This window comes from Arvicanthis niloticus, chromosome 3, assembly GCF_011762505.2.
Source record: "Arvicanthis niloticus isolate mArvNil1 chromosome 3, mArvNil1.pat.X, whole genome shotgun sequence".
NCBI classification, from domain to species: Eukaryota; Metazoa; Chordata; class Mammalia; order Rodentia; family Muridae; genus Arvicanthis; species Arvicanthis niloticus.
In genome coordinates, this window is record NC_047660.1 from 62,357,909 (window position 1) to 62,380,558 (window position 22,650).

General features: G+C 35.4%; 1 protein-coding gene across 5 annotated transcripts in view; it reads left to right on the forward strand.

Annotated features, from left to right (window-relative positions):
* Pspc1 (paraspeckle component 1) overlaps nucleotides 1-22,650 on the forward strand; it is an 86,352-nt gene that overhangs the window by 48,986 nt on the left and 14,716 nt on the right. For 3 of the 5 annotated variants that reach the window (XR_013109348.1, XR_013109347.1, XR_013109349.1), the window contains exons 7-8: nucleotides 5,566-5,623; nucleotides 8,750-8,919. Coding sequence is in view for 2 of the 5 variants with exons in the window: in XM_034499224.1 (XP_034355115.1) it covers nucleotides 5,566-5,623; nucleotides 8,750-8,919; nucleotides 10,923-11,108 (414 nt within the window). In the remaining 3 variants the exon portion in view is untranslated. Of the gene's footprint in view, nucleotides 1-5,565; nucleotides 5,624-8,749; nucleotides 8,920-10,922; nucleotides 11,771-22,650 lie in introns of those variants that run through there. The other 2 variants (XM_034499224.1, XM_034499226.2) reach the window with 1 other exon arrangement.

Below are 22,650 nucleotides of genomic sequence, written 5' to 3' on the forward strand. Positions count from 1 at the left end.
AAATTACATTGCCTTAAAATAAAAACCACTAGGCATGTGATATGGTTTTTTTGTTTGTTTGTTTGTTTGTTTTTTTGTTTTTTTTTTGTTTTTTTTGTTTTTTTTTTTTTTTTTTGCGTAAATGGTCTTGCTGCCAAACCTAGCGACCTAAGTACTATCTGTGTATTAAAGAATAATTTTTAAGTTCTTTTTTTTTAATATAAATACATACTCTATACACACAAAATAATTGTAAGAAACACAACTACACTATGTGAAATCATATATTTATTCTGAATACTAAAGGAAATATAGTATCAGATGCCAGTAGTGGCACATTTAACATGCTTTGGAAATATATTCATGTAACTAGTGTAGCCTTTTTCTTTATAATTTCATTGAAGAGGAATGTCTAGAACTTGAAAGAGTTCTCTAGCATCTAGGGTATTTAAGAGTGTTCAGTGCGCTTCCAGAATATCTGAGTTTGGCTCCTGGCATCCATGTCACTGGCTCAGAATAACTCCAGCTCTAGGAGATCTCATGCTTCTGGCTTACTCACACATCTAGATAACTCTAGTGATGTATACATGATAAAAAATGAAACAGGAGCTTGAGAGATTAAGAGCTGAACAATTAAGAGCATTATCTGCTCTTGGAGAAGACCAGGATTTAATTCTCAGCACCCACATGGTTCACAATTGTCTTTAACTTTTTTTTTAAGTTTCAGGTGGTCTCATGACCTCTTCTGACCTGTGTGGGTTCCAGGCAAGCAAGTGACACATAGATATACAAGAAGGCAAAACACCTATATACATAAAATTATAACAGATAACAGATAAATTTTCTCAAAAGAAATGTTTTCAAATGAGATTAGCAGCATATGCCTCTATTTTATTACTTGAGAATTAACCAGTTCAAGGCCAGCCTTCTTTCTAAACAAAACAAAAAGACATACAACAACAAAAGCAACAGGATGTCAGTCTTTATGGAATCTAAATTCTTTTATTAAAATTTACTAAGGACATGAAAGAGTTTTTTGATTTTGTTACTATTTGTCATTTTACAAATTAGAGCCAGTTAACAATGTAAGGGTTGTAGGGACGATGCTTCAGCGGCTAGGCGTGCTTGATTCTCAACATCCTTACTAGGTAGGTGGTCCACAACCATCCTCTTTTGCTTCTGTGGACATGCACACACAAGCCATGCAGAAATAAAAATATTTTAAACTACACAAAAATTTTAAAAAATGTCTATACAAAGAACAGTCTTATTTTACGTTTCTGTGTCTTAATGTTTAACCTTGTAGTCAGGGAACTGGTAAGTTTGTAAATTTGTTTAATATTTTTCCATATCAAATAGTTATCTTCCCATGTTTGTTTTTGTATCTCAGGAGTTACAAAAACATTCCTGATGCCAAATGTGTGAGTGTACACATTTATTCCCAGTACTTGGAAGGCAGAGATAGGCGGGTCCCTGAGTTTGAGGCCAGCTTGATCTACATATCAAGTTCTCAGCCACTCAGGGCTACACAGTGAGATTCTATATTACTTCCCCATAAAAAATTCTTTTTAAAAAAATCTGTTACGTGAATAATACTTGAATGGTAGCATCTTAGAAATGCTTTTGCGCTAAAAACCTATTGGTCTTCCTTCAACTCAGAATGGAACTTTTCATCATGGGAAAAATTTAAGCATCATGTAAATTATTTTTAAAATTACTGTTTTTTAAAGTAAATCATCTAATTATTTGTCCCTTTTACAAAGAAACTATGTTTATCAGTATCTGGTTGGCAGTCAGATATTAAAAGTCCTAGGTAAAAATGTCACTGTGTATTGAAAATGGTTTGTTTCCTATTCAAAATAGTCTTTTATAATGTAGCAGAAACTCTGTGTCCTGTTAGTTGTTCAGGGCATTAATCAAATCTATATCAATGTTGATAAAAGTTTGTAAAATTAGTCAATTTTGGTGTTTCATTCAAATATTCATAATTATTTCATATTATGTATGTCACCAATGTGGTAGTTACTATTATTACATTGTGGTTTCAGTTTCCCTGATTTGCATTAAAGCATCAGGATTTTCTTATGACCATTGTTTTTGCCATATTGCAATGTCATGAATGTTGACATGAAAAATGTGTGGTAAGGTCTCAATATTATAATTTAGTATTAGAACTTTTGGTGTTAAACAGAATTTTTGTTAGTTATTTTCTCAAAAAGCTGTCATACACTTTATAAACTTCTACCCTGGACTGTGCTTCTATGCTTAGTTTTGGAAAACAGTTGTACTTTGCTTCTTTTGTCATCTGTTCATTTCTAATTCTTTTACGGAACTATACAGTCCTTATAAGTTAACTTCAGTCACTTTGTTTTTACTGTTGGGATTGGTGGAGAATGGAGGTATCATGGATTTTATGAGTTTTATTCGCAGAATTTTTGTAAGGCAACTTGGTCATTTTCACTTTGTATTGCCTTGAACAAATTGTTTATTACCTCTGTATCTGTTTTATCTTCTGGTGCAGAGGGATAGCTGTAGAAATAGGCTAGGGAGGTAGCCCAGTTGGTAAAGTGCCTACATTCCAAGCACAAGGCCACAGAACCCATGAACAAAAGCCAGGCATTGCAACCAGACATTGTTGTATCAGCTTCTAATTCCAATCTTGGTGACTCTGTGCTGGGTGGGCATTGGGGCCCAGTCCTGAAACTCCTTGTCCTTCCAGCCTAGTTGATGGGCTTTGAGGTTCAGTAAAAGATTCTGCCCCAAAATAAAAAGCTGGCCCTAGAGTGGTGGCGAGTGCTTTTAATCCCAGGTACTGAGGAAGAGTCAGTCTGATCCTTATGAGTTTGAGGCCAGCCAAGGTTACATAGAAAGTTCCAGGCCATCCAAAATCTTCCTCTCCTAACTCCCCCAAAAAGAGGCCTGGTGGAAGGAAGGCGAGGCATCGTGTTGCACTCTGGTGATCCTGGCACTCACGAAGCAGAAGCAGGAGGATTTTTGTGAGTACATTACAAGTTCTAGGATAGTGAAATTCTACCACTGTTGCCCCAAATAAAAACTGGATTGAGGAAGTAAATCCAGCATTGACCTTGGTTCACCATGTGCCAGACTTTCGCACATAAAACACATCTGAGTGTACATATTCAAAGATTGTTCTGCCTAACAGGGTTGAATTTCTATTTTGAAATTTTGAGTTTTTATTGTAGTTTTATTTTATTGGATGGAAATCTTGAAACCTGTGTGTTTGTGTGTGTGCACATGAGTTTGCATGAATTAATTTGTATCACACATGTCCAGGTACCTGCCGGCACAAGAAGAGGGTTCTAGGTTCCCTAGATGAAACCTAGATCTTTTTGCAAGAACAGTAAGTGCTGTTTAAGTGCTGTGAGCCATCTCTCTAGCTGGTATTAAAAAGATTTTTTTTTCTTCATTTTAGGTTTCTTCTTTTTCTTCTTCTTTTTTTATTTTATTTATTTAGGTGTCTTTGTGAGTATATGCCATGTATGTGCAGGTAGGCGTATATGCCATGTATGCGCAGGTAGGTATCTTGGAGACTGGGACCATCAGATCCCTTGGTGCTGGATTAAAGGTGGTGATGAACTGCCTGGTCCGGGTGCTGGGAACTGAACTTAGAACCTCTGGAAGAGCAGCAGTGGCTTTTAATTAGGAGCCAGTTTTCTATCCCCAATTAAAAGTCTGTTAGGATGTTGGTTAGTTTTTTCTTTTTTGTGTGTGTTTTCAACCTACACTATAATAATACTTTAGTAAAGTAAATGACTATGGTCAAAAAAAAATTTTTTTTTTCATTTTAAAATATATTAAATAAAGGCTCAGCTCTTGCCTATCCTCTTTGAAGCTTCTAGTTTGATATTCAGCATCATTAAAAAAATTATTTGTGTTGGCACACAGTTTCGAATTCATTAAGTTGTAGATAGATGAATACTCTGGAGTCTCTCTTTGGGGTTATAAAATGACCATGCTATAAGCTTTGTTTCCTTTGCATTTTAGTAGAAGTATCTGGAAAGTAACAGCCTGAAGAAATGAGGAAATTTAATAATTAACATGTTTAAAGTGTTTATATGTTGCTTGGTTGGTTATCATTTTGATCTTATGTTGGTTATCGTTTTGATCTTATGATCTTCCTTTTTTCGTTTTGAGAACAGGATCTCATATAGACCTACCTGACTTGCCTGCACCTCACAGAGATACCTGTCTCCCTCTTCGTGGGTGTGCTGGGATGAAAGACATGCTTCACTATGTCCAGCTTTAGTCTTAACTTTTTTGTATGTTAATGATATTATCTATTAATAAGCAAATTTTATGAGAAGGCAAAAAGCATACTCCTAGGAAAGTTGAAAAATAGCTTTTATGAAGATGATGTGTTTGTATTTTCTAAATAATGCAACAGCACATTTCTTTTTGTTCTATTATAACTTTGTACATTTCAGATTGCTTTTATTAATGTTCTACTAAAATATATCTTTTGTTAGAGGCCTCCTCATGTCTGTGCTAGGGGATCCAGCCATGGACTTTGTGCTTGGTAGAGAGCTGTTCTATCGTTAAACCTCTGCAGATGTCTTTGAAAGAAGTCACTTATTAATTCTTTATTCTTCCATTGTAGCATTTTATGGCCTTGGTTTTGTATGGTGTTTCTTTCCGTATTATATCATTAAATAACTATAGTTTACTAAAACTTGCTTTTATCAAAAATAATTGTGTTTCATTCAGCCAGAGATTGACTTGAAACAGTCATTGATACTTTTGTCTCTCTTTAGTGCATTGGTTCAGGTAGTGTTACAATTTCATTGTTATTGAGTAATTTCACTGGTTTAATTTTGAAGTAAATAGTAGTAATCAATTCTGATGAAGTAGCTGCTGTAATGAAATTTCAAAAATTCTTAACTTGTATGACCTTGCTCTTTGTTGTAATTAATGTGCACAGCGCATCGTTTAAGAACTTGGCAAATGAGAGAGAATGTGTTCATGTTTTAAGTAAAACAGCTGCTTGCTCAAAGGAAAGCAGTATTACATAAAATATTTATAACTCTTTGTGTCTACTGAAGATTTAGGGTGTATCTATAGACCGTAGGTGGAATTATACCTGGTTAGTTAAATAAAAATGCAAGACTGGTTTATTAGTTTCATATAATGAAAATCATCTGTAACTTTTAAGATTTTAGTAACTTGGAAGTTAAATATACTTGACTTTAATTATTAATGCTAGGTTTTTCTTTGATAAAAGGTCTAGGCAGGTTTCTTTGGAGTAGCAGTATTACCAAGTAATGGAACATAGGTTCATGTGGAATCTAGTCTTTCAGTGTAAACCAAATATTCTAAGGACTTAATGTGTTGTATTCATTCGCCTTGGATGCTTGAAGGGTTTGCTATTGTTTTTGTTTGTTTTTTGTTTTTTTTTTTCCATTTTGTTTCCTATCTTCTAGTAGTCTTGTTAAGTAAATATTGTTGGAAATTGTCAGAATTTCTAATAGACAGTGATATCCCAACTCACTCTTTTCTGTTTGATTTTAGATGGGAAATGTCAAATCATAAGATCGATAGGTTGACTCTGACAACTATGTTTACTTACAGAGAGAACAGGAAATGAGAATGGGTGATATGGGTCCCCGAGGAGCAATAAACATGGGAGGTAGGGATTTGAAGCAAAAGACTTATAAAACTTACTTTGTAATTCTTTTGGGGACTGTATGCTGTTTGTGGTATCTATATGCTGATAAACTAAAACATGCAAACAGTTTTGATGATATCTTTTATATTTAATAAATGGAATAAAAGTGTATCATAGGAAAAATGTTTTACAACTGTAATATGGTTTGATATCATCAGTAAAAGAAACCTCTAAACTAGGTTTTTAATACATGGTGAGAAGTTTAATCATTGTGAAATCAATACAAGTGCTGTCATATTGGAAAAGTCAATTTTCATTTTACCTCATATGCTGATACTTTCTGAGTTATTTTCAAATAATTTTTTAGGATTTCTAATTTAAATTTGTTTTTTGGTTTTTTTTTGTTTGAGGTTTAGACTTTTTATTTATATCAGAATATTTTCAATGTTTATTCAAGAGTCTTCAGTGGCTTGTTGAGGAAATATGTGTCTTACATGGTTTTAGAGGAGTTGTAAAAATTTTAAGAACTTAGTTATATTAAAATTTTCACTATCGTATAGTGAAATAGTGTTATGAACCAAGGAGAAAATATGTGGCTCTTACTAATAAATTTAAAATTTGAAGTGGCATATTTTAATCATTGGCCAATAATGACATGTTATTTGTATTCACTTTTATATTAAATTGTCCCACAGAAACTTCTCATGAAATTAAAGTTTGTATAATTCAAATGTACATGCTGTTTGAATAATTACACTATCAGAATAGACAATACACTGAACTCCGATGTTAAAATATTTAGAGTATTAGATAAAACTTAAATGAGGAATGTGTCCATGGATATTTTCTTTGACTAGCTATTAAATTTCTTGTACTTTCAGTTATTTTAGTCAGGTAATCTAGTTTATTACTGTCCTTTTGGTCAGTTTCCTTGGCCATCAATGTATACTGAGTTTATCATTTATGGATAACATGTAACTGTGTTACTGCACAACTGTGCAGTTAGTGCATAGACACGTGGAGTCCTTAGTGTAAGCAGATGTGTATATAATGGTAATATGGCTCTGTATCTTTTTCTAGTAACTTTTGGGTAATATATAAGGCAATAAATAAAGTTTCAAGGACAGTTAGAGGAAGATACAAGTAAATACAATTTCAAAGACAGTTACAGTTACTTTCATTAACCTCCATATTAAACTCTGAATTGTACAGTCTTAAGCAATACTTATAGTACACAGAGATCTGGACATATTTTTTTCATTTGATTGAAGCCTTTATGAGGAGAATATGCTTTTGTATTCCTTAATTCAGGACAAATTGAGATTATCATAACATTCATTAGAAAACTGAGTCCGTTAGTAAGACTGTCCTAAAGTCTGGTTCATTTCTTCAATCTTCAGTGTTAGACTATATCATGACGGTTTATTACAGTTCTCATCCCGTTGAATTGTTGAGTTGTTAAAACTATTGGAGCACATCAAGCTTGGTACGTGGGGCTAGAATTGTAGCTCAGTGGTTGTGTTCAAGGCCCTGCATATGCAACCACATACATCCTGTTGATAGTATGGCAGCATCATTTTTTGATATAGACCAGTGGATATATCGGATACATTTCATAGGTCTGTACAGGTAGAAGATATAAGACTGAAAATAAGGTTCTATGTCACTGATAGTGGGGGCATTATTTTACATATCCTGACTTGTATTACTGTCATAGTTATGTGCTATTATAAAGAAGAGAGCTCGCCATGGTGACTCATACCCATAATTCCGTCATGGAAGAGACATGAGGCAGGAGTATGTGACAGATGACAGCAAGTCACCCTAGTCTACATACAAGATCTTGTCACCCATTCACCCTCCTTTTAAAATTTGTGAGGGAAAAACAATACCTTTAATCTGTTCTTTTCAGGGAAGTTAAGCTAAGAGTGCTTGTAGATGTTACTGTCCACCTTTTGTTTCTATTATATATGTATATATGTTTATAGCCATATTGAGGAAGTAGAAATTGTAAGCTTAAAGTGTTGACAATTCCTTCCCTTGACATTGCTTGTTTCTTGACTTAGAGTTGAAAGAGCAGCAGCAGGTGATGTGATAGATTGCTGAGGAGTGTGACTCTTTTTGTTGTTGCTCCTTAGTCTTGACACTGTAGAGTGTTCAGCTGCAGTAGTCATTGTTCTGTGAACGTAAATACACGTATTTAATTAATACATTATATGTAGTACATTTAGAAGTTCAATTCTGACTATTTGAAAACTGGCCCATATAATGAAGTAGAAGAGATCTCTAAATTGGCATAAGTTTTTGAGATTGGATTTTTATGATTAAAAGGTACATATACTTTTTTAAAAATCAAATGCTTTGAAATATTTTATTATGAGACTACCATATACATTACAGTGCAGCTCAGACAATATTGTAATATGAAAGAAGTGGATATCTTGATGGCTGGATTAGAACCATGATCCTTTCTAGAATTTTACTTGTTAGAAGTAGTCACATAATCATTTTATCTGTTTGGATGAACAGTGTTTTAAAACATAGTTTCATCCCAGTATTTTGGGTTTTTCATTTGCTTAGATTATATATTTTAATAGAAAATTGAAAACCATTCTTTGATACATTTTTAAAGTATTTAGTACTCATATTAAACCAAGAGATTCACAGCTACCTTTGTGTAATTATCTGGAGTAATTTTCCTTCTTAAGATTTATTTTTTATGTGCTAATATTTTTAACTCTGACTTTAAGGAAAAAACAAGTGGGTTTTTGTTGTTGTTGTTGTTGTTGTTTTTGAGTGCCAAGCCTTTACTATTTATTTATTGGCACTCAGAATATAAAATTATTCAGGGTCATTTTCTTTAATTATAAGCTATACTTAATATTACTGATGTTTGAAACTTTGAATATCTTAGTTCCAGTTGCACTAAAAATTGACATGGCCTTATTTATTTCTTATAGATTTGTTTTAGTAATGAGAGTTTTACTGTATTTATGATGCTTTATTGTTGATGGTTTAGTGTTCCACTCTCAAGGAAGAAAAGTTATTTTGATGCTAATTTTGTGTATAGATTTGAATGAGTTGTAAAGTTTTTAATGTTCACTAAACTGAGATAGGACAGCTCTAAGTGTAGATTGTTTTGCATAGATGCATTTAGCCCAGCACCAGCTGGTACCCAAGGGCCTCCTCCAATGATGGGTATGAATATGAACAACAGAGGAACTATACCTGGCCCACCAATGGGTCCTGGTCCTGCCATGGGACCAGAAGGAGCTGCAAATATGGGAACTCCAATGATACCAGATAATGGCGCAGTGGTAATGTATCATTAAATTTTTTTTTATTATATTTCATAACTAAGCATTTTGCTGCCTCAAAGATAACTTCACACTTAACAAATGTGATTTCATCACTTTTGATATGGATGGATGTACAGCCAGTGAAGAGAAAGCAACTTTGTTAAATTTTAATTCATTAGAGACATTTTTAAATGTCCAGATGTTTTTAGTATTGCCATCACATCTTCTTCCTTAATAGAGTGAAAGTGCATGTGCCACTGCAGTTCCTCTGCAGTGCTGAGCTCGTATCTGCCTTTGAGTGGGTGCATGCAATGCCAAATGTTTGTCATTGTCCTTTTCTGTGTAGACTGTAGAACAGATCTCTACTATGTATGAACAAACAAGTTTTAGTTTGATGCATCTTGTTGTAATTATTTATTTCAAACTATTTCTCCTTGTTGAAAAAAAAAGTTAAGATTAAAATTTTTATTTTTTCAAAACATTTTAAAGGTATACAGTTATCTCTTAATAGGACTATTAATGGCTTTTACTGCAAAATTTAAAATACACAGCTTTCTGACCTAAGAGTGTGAAGATATCTTTGTGTGGCCAAAACATAAAAATTCTCTCTGTTGTAATTTCTGTCATCTTTGCATACCAGTTAGCAGGACAGATGATGACTCTTCCTCTGTCTGAAGCTTTCTAGTAGAAAATTGTTTCTTCCTCAGGTGATAATTGTTTAAAGTTCTGAAAAAGAAAATTGGTGACCAGATTTCAAAAAGGCTGTTTGGTTTTGGGATTACTGTAGTAAAGGTTAGCAGTCCATTGCTGGTAAGAAAGAAAATGCACTGGCAGTTAATCTAGACATGCCATCAGTCTTACTGATCCATGGGGATCAGGAGAAGATTAAAAGGAAGGCATTGTTTATTGTAGAACTGAAGAATATACTGGTTTTCTTGATAGCATTTTCAAATCTATTAGGTAGGTAAAGAGGCAGCGACACAGTGTCCAGGACAGAGATGGCACATTCAGTGGTCAGTGCGTCTGTCCCTTTAAGAGAGGCAGCAGCATTTACATAGTGTAATCCCTGAAACTTGAAGTATGTTGGCTAGATTTCTCCTCAGCACTAATCATTAACAGTGACAGATAGACATGATTGGCTATATTCCTACACACTTTTCTAAAATTGTAAATTTAATTTAAATGTTATTCTTAGGTTTTTTTCCTTTTTTTTTTTTTTTTTTTTTTTTTGGCGTTTACACTTAAAAATTATCTTCTTCACTTAAGATTGACCTTTGTAAAGTTTCACAGAATAAATGACTCATATTTAATGTGCTTTTAGTTATTCATATTATTAAACCAATTCTTAAAACTTACTATTTACATAACCCTAGTCTTTAAAGGAAAGCACTGTATATTAATGTTTAATGTTTTGTTTCTTAAAAGCATTGATAATTGAGTTTATAAAATGTTTACTTTTAAAAACAGTATGATGCTGCTCCTCAGTCTTACATTTCTGATTTCTTTTTAAAAAGTTTCTTTCTTCCCAGGCCTGATAAGATATGTGTATCTTACAGTCCCCGCATCTGGGGGCAAAAGCAGAGATGGAAGAACCCTGAGTTACAGGCCAGCCTGGGCTGCACAGACAGAGATTCCATCTCAAAACAAAATAACAATAGTTTTGTCTTTACATTCTAGTTTCATGTAGTGTAAACTTTTTAAAAAGGGATCAGACTAGTATTGTATGCTGATTGGGCATAAGGAGGCATTTGCTTATGTCAGAATCAATTCTGTCCGTGAAACGGAGCGTAGTGTTTGCGATTTGTAAATCTTCAGATGCTGCTTATTATTATCATTATTATTACTACTATTTTTGAAAACAAGAACTAATTAACTTGCTCCTTTCTTCCTTCTATGTTTGATCCTGACTCTGCTGGACTTTCTGCTGAACTTCCCGACACCACCACTTGGGATTTTGCCAATTTTTCTTGTCACTTTTATTTTGGCGTGTTCCAAATGGACTTTATCATACGTGATCCTAGCACAATGATAGGTTTCCCCAAGGACCTCCATCCCAGATGGGCTCGCCTATGGGAAATAGAACAGGTTCTGAAACTCCCCAGGCACCAATGAGTGGTGTGGGGCCTGTGAGTGGTGGTCCTGGTGGCTTTGGTAGAGGGAGTCAAGGGGGCAATTTTGAAGGCCCCAATAAGCGTCGGAGATATTAAATATTCTTTCATTCCTGACTGTTTAGAAAAAAATTCAGTGGTATGCCTTTATACCTTGTCTGTTACTTAGGAGAAATGGTTTTACTGTTAATGTATGTAGACTGAAGTTTTTCTTTTGTAAAACTTGAGGGTTTTTTTTTTTTTTTTTTTTTTGTATTTTCTTTATTCATAAGCTTTGTAGATTAGCTTAGTGAAAAAGATGCCCATCATTGTGAATGTTGAAATGTGTTTGTGACCTTAGCTAAGGATAGCTATGTGGCATTATTAAATCTATGTAGTTAATCTCAATAAAGAAATGCTTTTGCCTAATTTAAAATGTTCTTAGTGGTGTTCCCTCATGACCTTACAAAACTTGCTGTGGTTGCTTTAGCTAATCCTACCTATTTAAAAGTAAAAATAATTTTGCTTTTCTGTTTGTTCCCGTACCCCTTAAGTTAGGCCGTTAGTGTAAGCTGATGTCAATAAGGGGTAAATACTGTAGTATATTAGTGGGTGGGAGGCATGGGGGATGAGATTGTATAAACCATAGATCCTGTGTAAAGTTAGAATTGTTGCTTACCTTTCCTATAGGTTCTCACTATTCATATATTCTGAGAAAAGTTATTGAGGATATCTTTGTTCTGTGCTGATTTTTCCAAATAAATCTTTTGAATCTTAAAAAATGTTTGAAAGTAAATCTCTTTTGCTCATAAAATAATTCCTGGTTTTAGTCTTTTGCCATCATTCATTACATCTTCCACCACCCCCCTTATAACTTTAAGAGGCAGTGTTAAGCTTTAACCCAACCAGCCAACCATACAGACAGACACTGTTGGCAGTGAACGGAGGGTGTGGCGTCTTATTCCTAAATGGTAGCATAGCCACTTAGCATTTTTTGTTTTCTAGAAGTGTTTTAAAAGATAGTGTGACTGCTGTATTATAATATTTTCTTTTTATTAAGTCTGTCCTGTAAATCCCATCTGATGTTAGTACTGTTCATTTCTGAGGACTATCTGTTCAAATGGTTATTACCCCCCTTTCCTCAGTCTGGTAAGGTCTGCCTGCGACATCTGTCAGATTCTCCTAGGAAATACAGTTTTGAACTTTACTGTTTAGTACTTAAGAGAAACTGACGCCATATTGTGATGTTCATCCTATATTTATTTAAAATTTTATCATATATGTGTGTGTGTATGTATGTATGTATGTATGTATGTATGTGGAGTCTTGTATTTGAATATCCAGTTGCCTGACCCATGATCATAGCAGGTGTTTTCTCATAACATTTCCATGTATTCATACATAGCCCTCTTACAGAACACCTCTCTGAAGAGCAGCACAATTGCGGTAGATTTTATTTATATGAATAATTGCTACCTGGTTTTGGGGGAAGAAGCTGTGGATATCTTGGAAAGATGACTTCAGTCACTCAGAAATCTTACATAAAAGCAATTGGTTTTAAAGCATGGTTGAGTTGTAATCTTTGTATCAAATCTTCTATTTTATTGTTTTGTGTTTCTACTCCTTTTACATACAACAGCAGGTTGGATGTTATTTTCTAAAAACTTGGAATATTCAGAAACTTGGATCTTTGAGATTTAAAAATAATAGGCAGACTAATTCTCATTACATATTTCATGAATATAAGCTGATGGGGAGTGTACTTTGTTTTAACTTGTAACATTATTTGGAAATGAGTTCTTAAATTAATTTTAACTTTTAAGTGGTTTTTTAAAAAATATTTCAAACTGTCTTTCCAGTACAATTCTTCAGCAATTTTCACCAGTGTATTTGATTCAATTCTGAATTAAAGTTTGGAGATGGTCAATCTTTTCTTGTCAGTGCCCAGCTGCCTTTGTCCAAGGCTGTGATAATTGTGTTATTATTCAAGAACATTAAGTTGCCCTAGTCTCCTGCGAGCCTAGTGTCTAGGCTCAGCTCTAGCTCCAAGAAAAGAGTCTACACAGCCTTTTCTACATGAAGAAAACCCCGTTCCAGTGCTTACCAAGGTTTCTCTGAGAGATGTCAGCTTCTGAGTGACAGCCAAGTGGAGCACCGTGAATGTGTAGTTTCTCAGTTATTAGCGGCCGTGTGTGGTTATCCAACTCCACAGCTGTTTTATTCAGGTTTTTAAGTTTTCTTAATTAGCATTCCATAGATGATTTGAATATCATTTGCTTAATAGTAGTAGGAAAAAAAGAAACAATAGTTTTGGCCTTTCTGATTTAGTGTGACGTCATATTTGCTATTTTAATTCTTTCCAACAAAAGTTAACATGACAATAATTTTAGTCTCACAATAATACTAAAGTTTTATTTCTTTTCTTGTCATGAAATAATCAAGTTTAAAGTCTTGAAGAATTAAAGACACTTCTGCTAACGGTAGTTAATATTCATAAAATAAAGGAACATCTAATTTTATAACTGTTTTGTTGGAATTGTTTTTATTTTATAAGTCAACACATTGATTTTTTTTTTCTTTCTGTCAGATGTGGGTTTTTTTGTTTGTTTTGAAGACAAAACCTTGGATTATCTGTATTTTGTAAATTTTCACCTACTCTGCCATTTTTGGGTATTTCTACAGTCTTATGTTCAGTACCATTCAGTGAAAGAACAGATATTTGTTTTAGAACTGTAATTATATTTGGGGGATTATCTTAGCTGTATATGGTTAAAACTTTAAATGATTTGAAATTCAGTGTCAGACAATACTAGCCAAAAATGAAACTCTTAATCCTTAGTTTACTGCTCTAGAGGCGTTGATACCTAGGGAGCTGATAAATGAGGTGACCTAAAGACTCACACAGTAGCCAGCTTTATTCAGAGCATCAGACACTTGATGAAGAGTCACATGAGTAAAGTGCACAGTCACATGGACAAGCTGCAGACCCGCAGCACTTGGCAAAACAGGTTTTTCTATAGAGGAATATAAACAAATAGTAACAACCAGTTGTGATGAGTAATCTGAAGTCATTCCTGTCCACTGCACCTAGAAGGGGATGAAAGCAAACATTTTGTGTTTTTAAAGATAATGTGGTTACAGCAGTCTTAGCTTTTTGGGGTTTTTTTTTTGGGGGGGGGTGATTTTCTCAAGCAGTCAGAATTCTCACACAACTCTACTCTTGGACTGTTTTAACAACTTTTAGCTCCATAGCTGGTTATAGAAGGCCAGTTTGTGATCAATGAAACTCTGTCAATATAAAATATGTGGGATATGTCCTTATAGGGTAAATCAAGGAAGCTTCCTGAAGAATCAAGTGGTAAATGTGTTGCTTATAGTAATTTTGTTAGGGCCTCAAAGATATTAACATATAACCTTAACATTAACAGGGCGGCTCATTGAATAAAAGAACTCACTCTTTTCGTTCGGCTTGAGCTCAGGCCCTAGAATCCACATGGTGAGAGCCACATGGAGAGAGCTGTCTCTGGCAGGTTCTCTCTCTGGTTGCCTGGGAACATAAGGTGTAAACCCCAAGTACCTCCACCAGAATAAAACCTTATTTATTTGTTTGTTTATTTATTTATTTTTAAAATCCCAAATTCTGTCAAATGTAGAGGTCCATGACTGTAATCCCAGCTTTCAGGAGGCTGAGACAAGAGGACTATTTTAAATTGAAGGGTAGGTTCAACTGTATTGCTGGTCCCAGTCAGCCAGAGTGGCAGATAGAATAAGAAAAAGTCACTCTTGGTCTGTGGTCAGGGCTGCTCTGATAAGGTCGGGATCCATAGAATAAGAAAAAGCCACTCTTGGTCTATGGTCAGGGCTGCTCTGATAAGGTTGGGATCCATTGTCCAGTACCACTGATGGAAAGGGTAAAGCATTTGGTGTTTGTCTCTTGGGATACAAATGTTACTGGTTTCCTGTGTATATTTACTTACTATCTAAATATGTAGGCAAGGTTTTTTTTTCCCCCTTGTTTTTTGTTTTTGGTGAAGGGAAGTGAAAAATAGATGTAACTAACTTTTAACATACATCTAAAATTATAAACATTTTTAATCCAACTTCATACCATACATTAATTTGCATATGTCAAATAAATATATCTCAGTATGAAATTCTTTTATGTTTACAGAAGTTGGAAATTATGTTTTATGTATCAAAAACACTGTTTCTGTGTTATAAGCATAATATTTTTTGGGGTGGGTTGTGGTGGTTTCTGTATTATTAAATAGCGATTTAAGCTTCAGCTGGGTGTTGGTAGAGCACACCTTTAATCCCAGGGAGGCAGAGAGTTCTGAGTTTGAGGCCAAGTCTGGTCCACAGAGCAAGTTCCAGGACAGCCAGAGAAACTCTTGTGTGTCCTGTGTCCCTCCCCCACCTTCCCCCTCCCCCAAATCAAACAAGTAAATAAAATAATCCTTTAAACTTTGAATGAAGATACTTAAACTCCAGGAACTGTTGACTTTTGTGTTTAATTACATGGTTAAGTTAATGCTTTATTGTCTTATAATTTGTTTTCCTATTGAATAACAGAAATAACCTATTTCCAGGTCTAAGTTAGTGAAATTTTCAGTATAGCCAATATTGAGATATAAATTCCCTTCAGGTATATTCTTGTATGGCTTGAATTAGCCACTGTGGCTTTTGCTTTTCTGTCTGTAAGAGATATTTTGTCAGTTAAAGATGACTGAGTCAGAGGTGTTTATTTAATGTGTCTTTCTAGGGGCTTGAGAGATAGGTTATTGCTTAAGAGCAGTAGCTACTCTCAGAGAGGACTGGTTCCCAGCACCTGGCTGACTATGCTGAGTTAATACAGTTAATAACTGTCTTTAACTCTAGTTCATGGGGATCAACTTCTGGCCTGTGTAGTCAGCGGGTCTACCAGGAACACATGCAGGCAGAACACTCCTACACATAAAATAAGGTCATGGGACCTCATTAACAAACAAGCTAAAGTCTGCTTAACACTTAACAGGAATGCCTTACAGTGTAGCCGGGAACCACTTCCTTCCTCTGTGTGTACTTCAGATTCACAATTAAGAATTAGGTAGAATTAAGTTCAAACATGTAATTTGAACAGATTTCTTGTTCATTTTCCCATATTTTAAAAGTTGGTAGGAAAATTTATAGAGCCCTTTCTTCGTGTTTCATATTGAGGAGTTTTTGATAATGTAGAAGACTTTAGCATTGATAATCTTAACAAAAATTTTTTAGTCATGTTGTGAAAGACCAAATTCACACAAACTCGTGTATTGAATATGTCATTTAAGGTGCATAAATGCATTAGTGTCAAAACTTAAAACCCGCATTCATTCATTATGTTTCATGCTTTTGTTCTTACTAGTGTCTTAAGACTAATTCTTTTGTGTTATAGCCTCTTTTATGAAAAAAGATACTTATATTTTTCAGTCAACCAGGCTAAATAAGATTTTGCATGTTTCTGGGTTTTATAGAACTATGTAAGTCTATGCCTGTTAACTTTGTATTTCGTGTTACCTACATCTTAATTTTCTTATGCCTTTGTAAATAAGTGAGTTTTTAAAGTTATGTAATTTCATGCAATCTCCATAAAACTCGTGTTGTATGCATTCTGTCAAAGTCATTAGAGCTCATTCCCCCTAAGTATTTTCAATTATCAGATTTTTCCCCAGGTTTTTTTTAAACTTAAAGGTTAACATTCTGTTAATGTTAACAGAATTAAACATAAAACTTAAAGGTTAATATTTCTGTTTATGAATCAGAAATATTAGACTGAATCTCAGTTCATTCTTGAATCAGTAGTTTCTAAACATTTTGGTACTAGCAGTACTAATAATTTGCCTGGAATTTACTTAAACCTCTGCTAATTCTTTGAACTGGTTAGAAAATTTTACATATACCTAGTTTTAACTATTGTATACATATTATAATTTTGACTCATCAATTTAGTGAAATAAAAGTGACCATGGAAATAATTGTTTATATATGATGTTTTTTTAACCAAACAGGGTTTCAAAATGAGCAGAGTGGTGCGGGAAGACGGCTCAGCCATTAAGAGCACTGGCGGCCCTTGCCAGACGGCCTCTGTGGGCAGTGGACAGACAAAACACGTATATAAACATAAGCTTCGTTTTAAAAAGATAAAGCTCTGGAAAAATTGGTTCCTATATGGTAGAGCAGCAGTGATCATTCCTTTAAGTCAGTATTTCTCAGTCTTCCAGACTAGTTTAGAATCTCTGTGAGGCTCCTTAAACACAGATTCTGCTCTTTCCACCACAGATTTTTATTTTTAGTAAAACCAGAAACAAACAGCGCACATTTCTTTGTAACAAGTTGTCATGTGGTACTGATGCTGCTGCTTTGAGGATCCCATGTGAATGAGTGTTAGACTTCGTTACTCAGAAGAGAGTACATGGTACATGCACCTGTCCCTGGATTTAATCCCTGACACCATCTAAAAATTTACTTTTTGTTTATAGCTTAATGTCTCAGTGTATTGTATGTTGTTTAAGATTCCTGTCCATTGTGCCTCTAATAAGTCCTCTTAAGTATTTTTAGCTTTTGACAGTTAGCAAGTCACTGCCACATTGACTATTTCCAGGTAGGAAGTGTACAGGATCCTGAATTGCTTTGTATTAGATGAACATGTTTGTCATACTTTTCTCAACATCTGTTGTGTTGTGTTCATAAACCTTCATAATGAAAATGAAGAAGAGATGGAGTTCATTGTAAGTTCATTGTAAGGAGGTAGCAACAGGTCTATTTGATGAGCTAGGTGTGTTAGTCATTCTTGGGTGGGCAGGTGGACAGCATCTTAAGTAGTTTTTTTTCCTGTACACATGTCCCCTGCACATGTGTACATACTTAAATAAGGACATTTTGAAAATCTCATTAAAAATGCCACTTTGTTTATTCTCATCTGTGTTAGTATTAGCAATGAAACCACTTAACAGATCAGCGAGGGTTGGTGTATTTGGAGTCCCTGGAGAATAAATACTGGGAAAAGTTGTAATCTTTGCTTACATCATGGTAAACGATGCCTAAAAGTATAGCATTTTGCCGTATTAGTAATGGGTTGACTTTGATCATCCTATTTCCTAAAGTATTTTTCCAAGATTTATTTATTTTATTTATATGAGTACACTGTAGCTGTCTTCACACACTAGAAGAGGGCATTAGATGGTTGTGAGCCACCATGTGCTTGCTGGGAATTGAACTCAAGACCTCTGGAAGAGCAGTCAGTGCTCTTAACCTCTGAGCCATCTCTGCAGCCCCATTTCATAAATGTCTTTGTTTCCTAAAGAACCTTCCTTTGTTTTCTAGCATGTTTGAAAGTAGTGCTCATCAAAGTTCAAGAGGAAAATATCTTTGAAACCAAGAAAGATGTATTCTAAATACATCTATATGTTTAAAGTAATTCAAAAATTATGTAGTATATTAAATTTTTTAATTGGTTCGTAACGAGAACCCATTGTTATTAGATTGACAATAGTTTGTTTCAAAAATCAAGATGGTCAGATGTGGTGACCCAGCTTTCTGGAAGGAAGATGATTGTGGGCTACATAGTTAGACATTGTTTCAAAATAAATAAAACATTAATAAGGCTTGCTCTGCAGATATTAATATTAGACTGACTTAGTTCATCATGTACTAAGATGCTCCATGCATTTTTATTTGGACCCAGATACTGTCCTTGCTTCCCAGAGATCATGTTGCACATAGAAGTTTTAGTGTCTCAAGATTTTCTTCAGGAAGTTAAACTGTTGACACATTTTGTAATCTTTCCCTCCCCACCTCCTAACTAAAATAGGATTTGGCTCTGTGATGATTTATTTATGATCAAGAATGTTCTTCTCTTTATTGTATTATTAGCCTTTTATTTTTTTAAATCATGAATGTGAGTGTTTGGCTCTGCATCATGTGCATGCCTGACGGCTCTTCTGTCAGGAGGTAAAGGTTGTAGTAAACTACCTCATGGGTGCTGGGACTTGAACTCAGGTCCGCTTAAGTAGCACTGAGCCATGTCTCCAGTCCCAGGCGTGCGTGCGTGCGTGCGTGCGTGCGTGCGTGCGTGCGTGTGTGTGTTCTGGTCTGTAGAATAGCGTGGTGGCCTTACTCAGAGATCTACTGCCTCTGCATTCCCCTCCTGGGTGCTGGGAGAAGAGGTGTGCACCACCATCAGTAGGCATGGCGGGAGGGGGGCTTTTAACTTTTTAACATGCCAAATGCTTGCTTCTCCTATCATTTTCTGTCCAAGAGTCGAATGCATCCTCTTTGAATCTCAGACCTAAGTTACGGGCCTCTCCTACATAAAGATGGTTAACTAATGAACCTGTTTCCAAATGGGCTATTGCCATAGAGACTCACGAGAGGAAAATCCTTTTCTAAATCTAATACAGTTCCTAAATCCCGTGACACATTAAACTTTGAGTATTTTGTTGGTACTTTATTTAAGAAATGTTTGAGTCCTGTTGCACTAAAATGAGTTGGAGTTTTCCAAAACTCAGCTTTTTACTTTTAGATACAAGAGTTCAGTAAAGTGGGGTGGGGCTCTGGGGCTAGCCTCTGCCCTTCCTGTGTAGGCAAGTATTGTTAGTGCTGTATCCTTTTTCTGATGACCCTTTTTTAAAAAGCAAGTGGCCTGAAAGCCATGTTTGCCTTCCTGAAGGAAATTGGAATCTGATTCCAAACATGGTTTTCCTACCCCAAACTCCTTACTGTTCAGACATTGGCACTTTAGATTGTATTTAATCCCTTCCTGGTATTTAAGTTTACATAGTAATCTGCCTTGAAATCAACAGTGTCCATTCACTCTTATTGTCACATGTCAGTACTTATTTGGAGCCATTGTAGTTGTCTAAAAGTCAGTGGAAAATTAGAAAATTCTGGTAAATGACATGTATTCATCATATTCTTAATTTCTTCCTTAAATAAAATGAAATGTGTTTCATTTATTTTTAATTTTTCCACTGCAATAGAAGTGAAGTAAACTAAGCCTCAGGTTTCATACCCGCTCTGAGACTTGTAGTGTTCATGGGTTGTTGGAAACTAGTTATTATAATGTGAGTTGCTTTGGAATATTGGAGTGATTGACTAGAAAAATAACCTGTCACAAGTTGGTCTTTATGTTTTTATAAGTTGATATATCATTAAGCATATGTTCAGTACTTTAGCACTATCTGATACTCTTAATTCAAAACTTTCCTCCCACAGCTGCCGTGCCGTGCCCTCAATGTAGCTGTGCTTGCTTCTCTCTGGGGTCTCTGGGTCAGTGCTTTCCCAGGGATACCTTTGGCTGTGTGTATTATAGTTGAGAAGAGCAAATACCATGGAAAGAGTTTACCATGTAGTAGCACGGGAAGAAGCAGATAAGAGAGAGTGTAAAGTTCTTAAAAGAAGACACTGCTGTTAGAATGGGTTGTGAACAGGTAACTGTCTGGAGTGAAGCTTAGTAGACCTCACTGCTCATTAGTGTATGTATAACTGGCTGTCGAATGTTTTGTTAAATTTTATAATGTCATCTTTGAGTACAATATTAATCACACTCTGAACAATATTTAAACTTTTGCACCTTCACTTTTTGTACTGAATTATAGACTTTTTTTAAAAAAAGAAAATTGAGTATCTGAGTCAGGTATAGAATGACTGATACCAATAAACATGTAAAGTAGCTTTGTTTTAGCTACTTGTTAGGACGATAGTTAGAATGTCATTTGGGTAATATTATCAGTTGCTTTGGGAAACTTGAAATGTTCATGTACTGGACAGGACTTGTCCAACACAGTGACTTTGCCAAACTTGATGTCATTATTTCTGTTCCTGGAATAGCATTACATAGACTGTAATTATGACTGACCTTTCAGTGTTGGGGCTATACTAAACAGTTATTGAACATTGGTTGAGCATGGGCCAGCCACTTGCTCTCTCTGCCCAATACAATTAAGATACGCAGTTTGAATATCCATCATTACATATTTAAATTTTGTATAAGATCTATTTCTTTAATCAAAATAGTGGGTGTTTGCCATAATTCAAGGGAGGATTTAGAGCGGGGCAGGTCTCTGGAAGTAAATCACATTGTATCAATTTTATTGTTACTAGTTCTATTTATTGCCTGGTTTATCTATAAACGATGTATATATTTAGTTTCTGAAGAAGGATTTGTCATACAAATTTTTTTTTAAAATGTATGTATAGTGTTTATTTTTCTCCCATCTCAATACCAGGCCAGCCAGGCGTGGTGATGCAGGTAGATCACAAAATTCAAAGTTGTTAGTTCATAAAATTCAAAGTGGTTATCAGATTCCTGGTGTCTGAAAGGAGTTACACAAGACCCTGCTGGGGAAAAAACTAGCCCCCATCAAAGATGGCTTGAATGTAGTCACTCAGTGGTGGTGGGCTTGCTTCAGCTGAGGCTCAATCCCCAGTGTCAAAAGAAGGAAACGAAAATACCAGCCCCAACAATGTAAGAACCTTATCCATTACATGGTGATTTATGCTTGTTTCCTAGCAAGTCGTTAGTTAAGTGCTTGATGAATGAATGACACCACTTCAAGCACAGGTGTGGTATTTACTAGTGAATGTGCCCTGATCTGCAAATGCAAGTCCCTGTACTTGGAATTTAAAATTTAGTAGTATATGGAGAGTGGTGCTATGTTAGCAAGAAAGGATGCAAAATGTTTTGAGGGTAAAGGTACCTGGTGTGCAAGGCTGTTGATTGTAGAGCACATGGGGTGGAAGGAGAAAACTGCTGCCTGAGAGGTTTTCTCTCATCCTGGGACAACCGCTTCACATGCATGGAACTTATAAAGCGCTCAGAAAACTTGGAAGCAAATGCTCACTTCCTGTTGAGAAAATTGGGACGAAGCCCGTGGGATGGTAACATTTAAACAGATGGTGTATGTAGCTAACTTTTGGACTGGTTGAATACATAGTAACGTTCTAGGAAGCAGAGAAACTTGCACTGGCACAGACCCATGGTGTTAGGGCACCAGAGGACACTAAGGAGGACTAGGAGTCCTCATGTGAATAATTCAGAGTGAGCGTAGCTTTCCTGTTATCAAAAAAAGGAAGATACCAGGTGTTCGAAGAGTTTCTAGTGCCAACGGTAAGTTCAGGATGGAAGTGTGGCCTTAAAGGAAGAACTTTTGCTCCTTTCCTGGAAGCAGTGCTTAGCTGTGGTTTGGTGGATGTAAAATTATAAAGACCTTTTCTGGTGATAAACAGTGTCCTCAGGGCCAGTGAGATGGCTCAACAGCTTCGAGCATGGGTTTGATTCTCATTCCACACACACATACGGTCATCCAAATCCATCTATAACTCCATTTCCAGGAGATCCAGCACTTGTGTCTGGCCTCCTTGAACACTGCATGCATATGGTGCGCAGATACACATTTGAAATGTGTTTATGTGTATAAACACATTTGAAAGTATTCTTTAGGTATTGTCATTAGTAACTGAGACCAGGACAACAGTGTAGCTCTTTTCTTTGTTTGGTAATTGTCTCCACAAAATCTTGTGCATCCTATCACTTTTCTTTTTTGGAGTAGCTCTGTTCACATCTGGAAAAGAAACAGTTGTATTTTAAATTACAGAACTTCATCTGACTTGACCATGGTCTTGTCAACTCCCTCTCCCTCTCCCT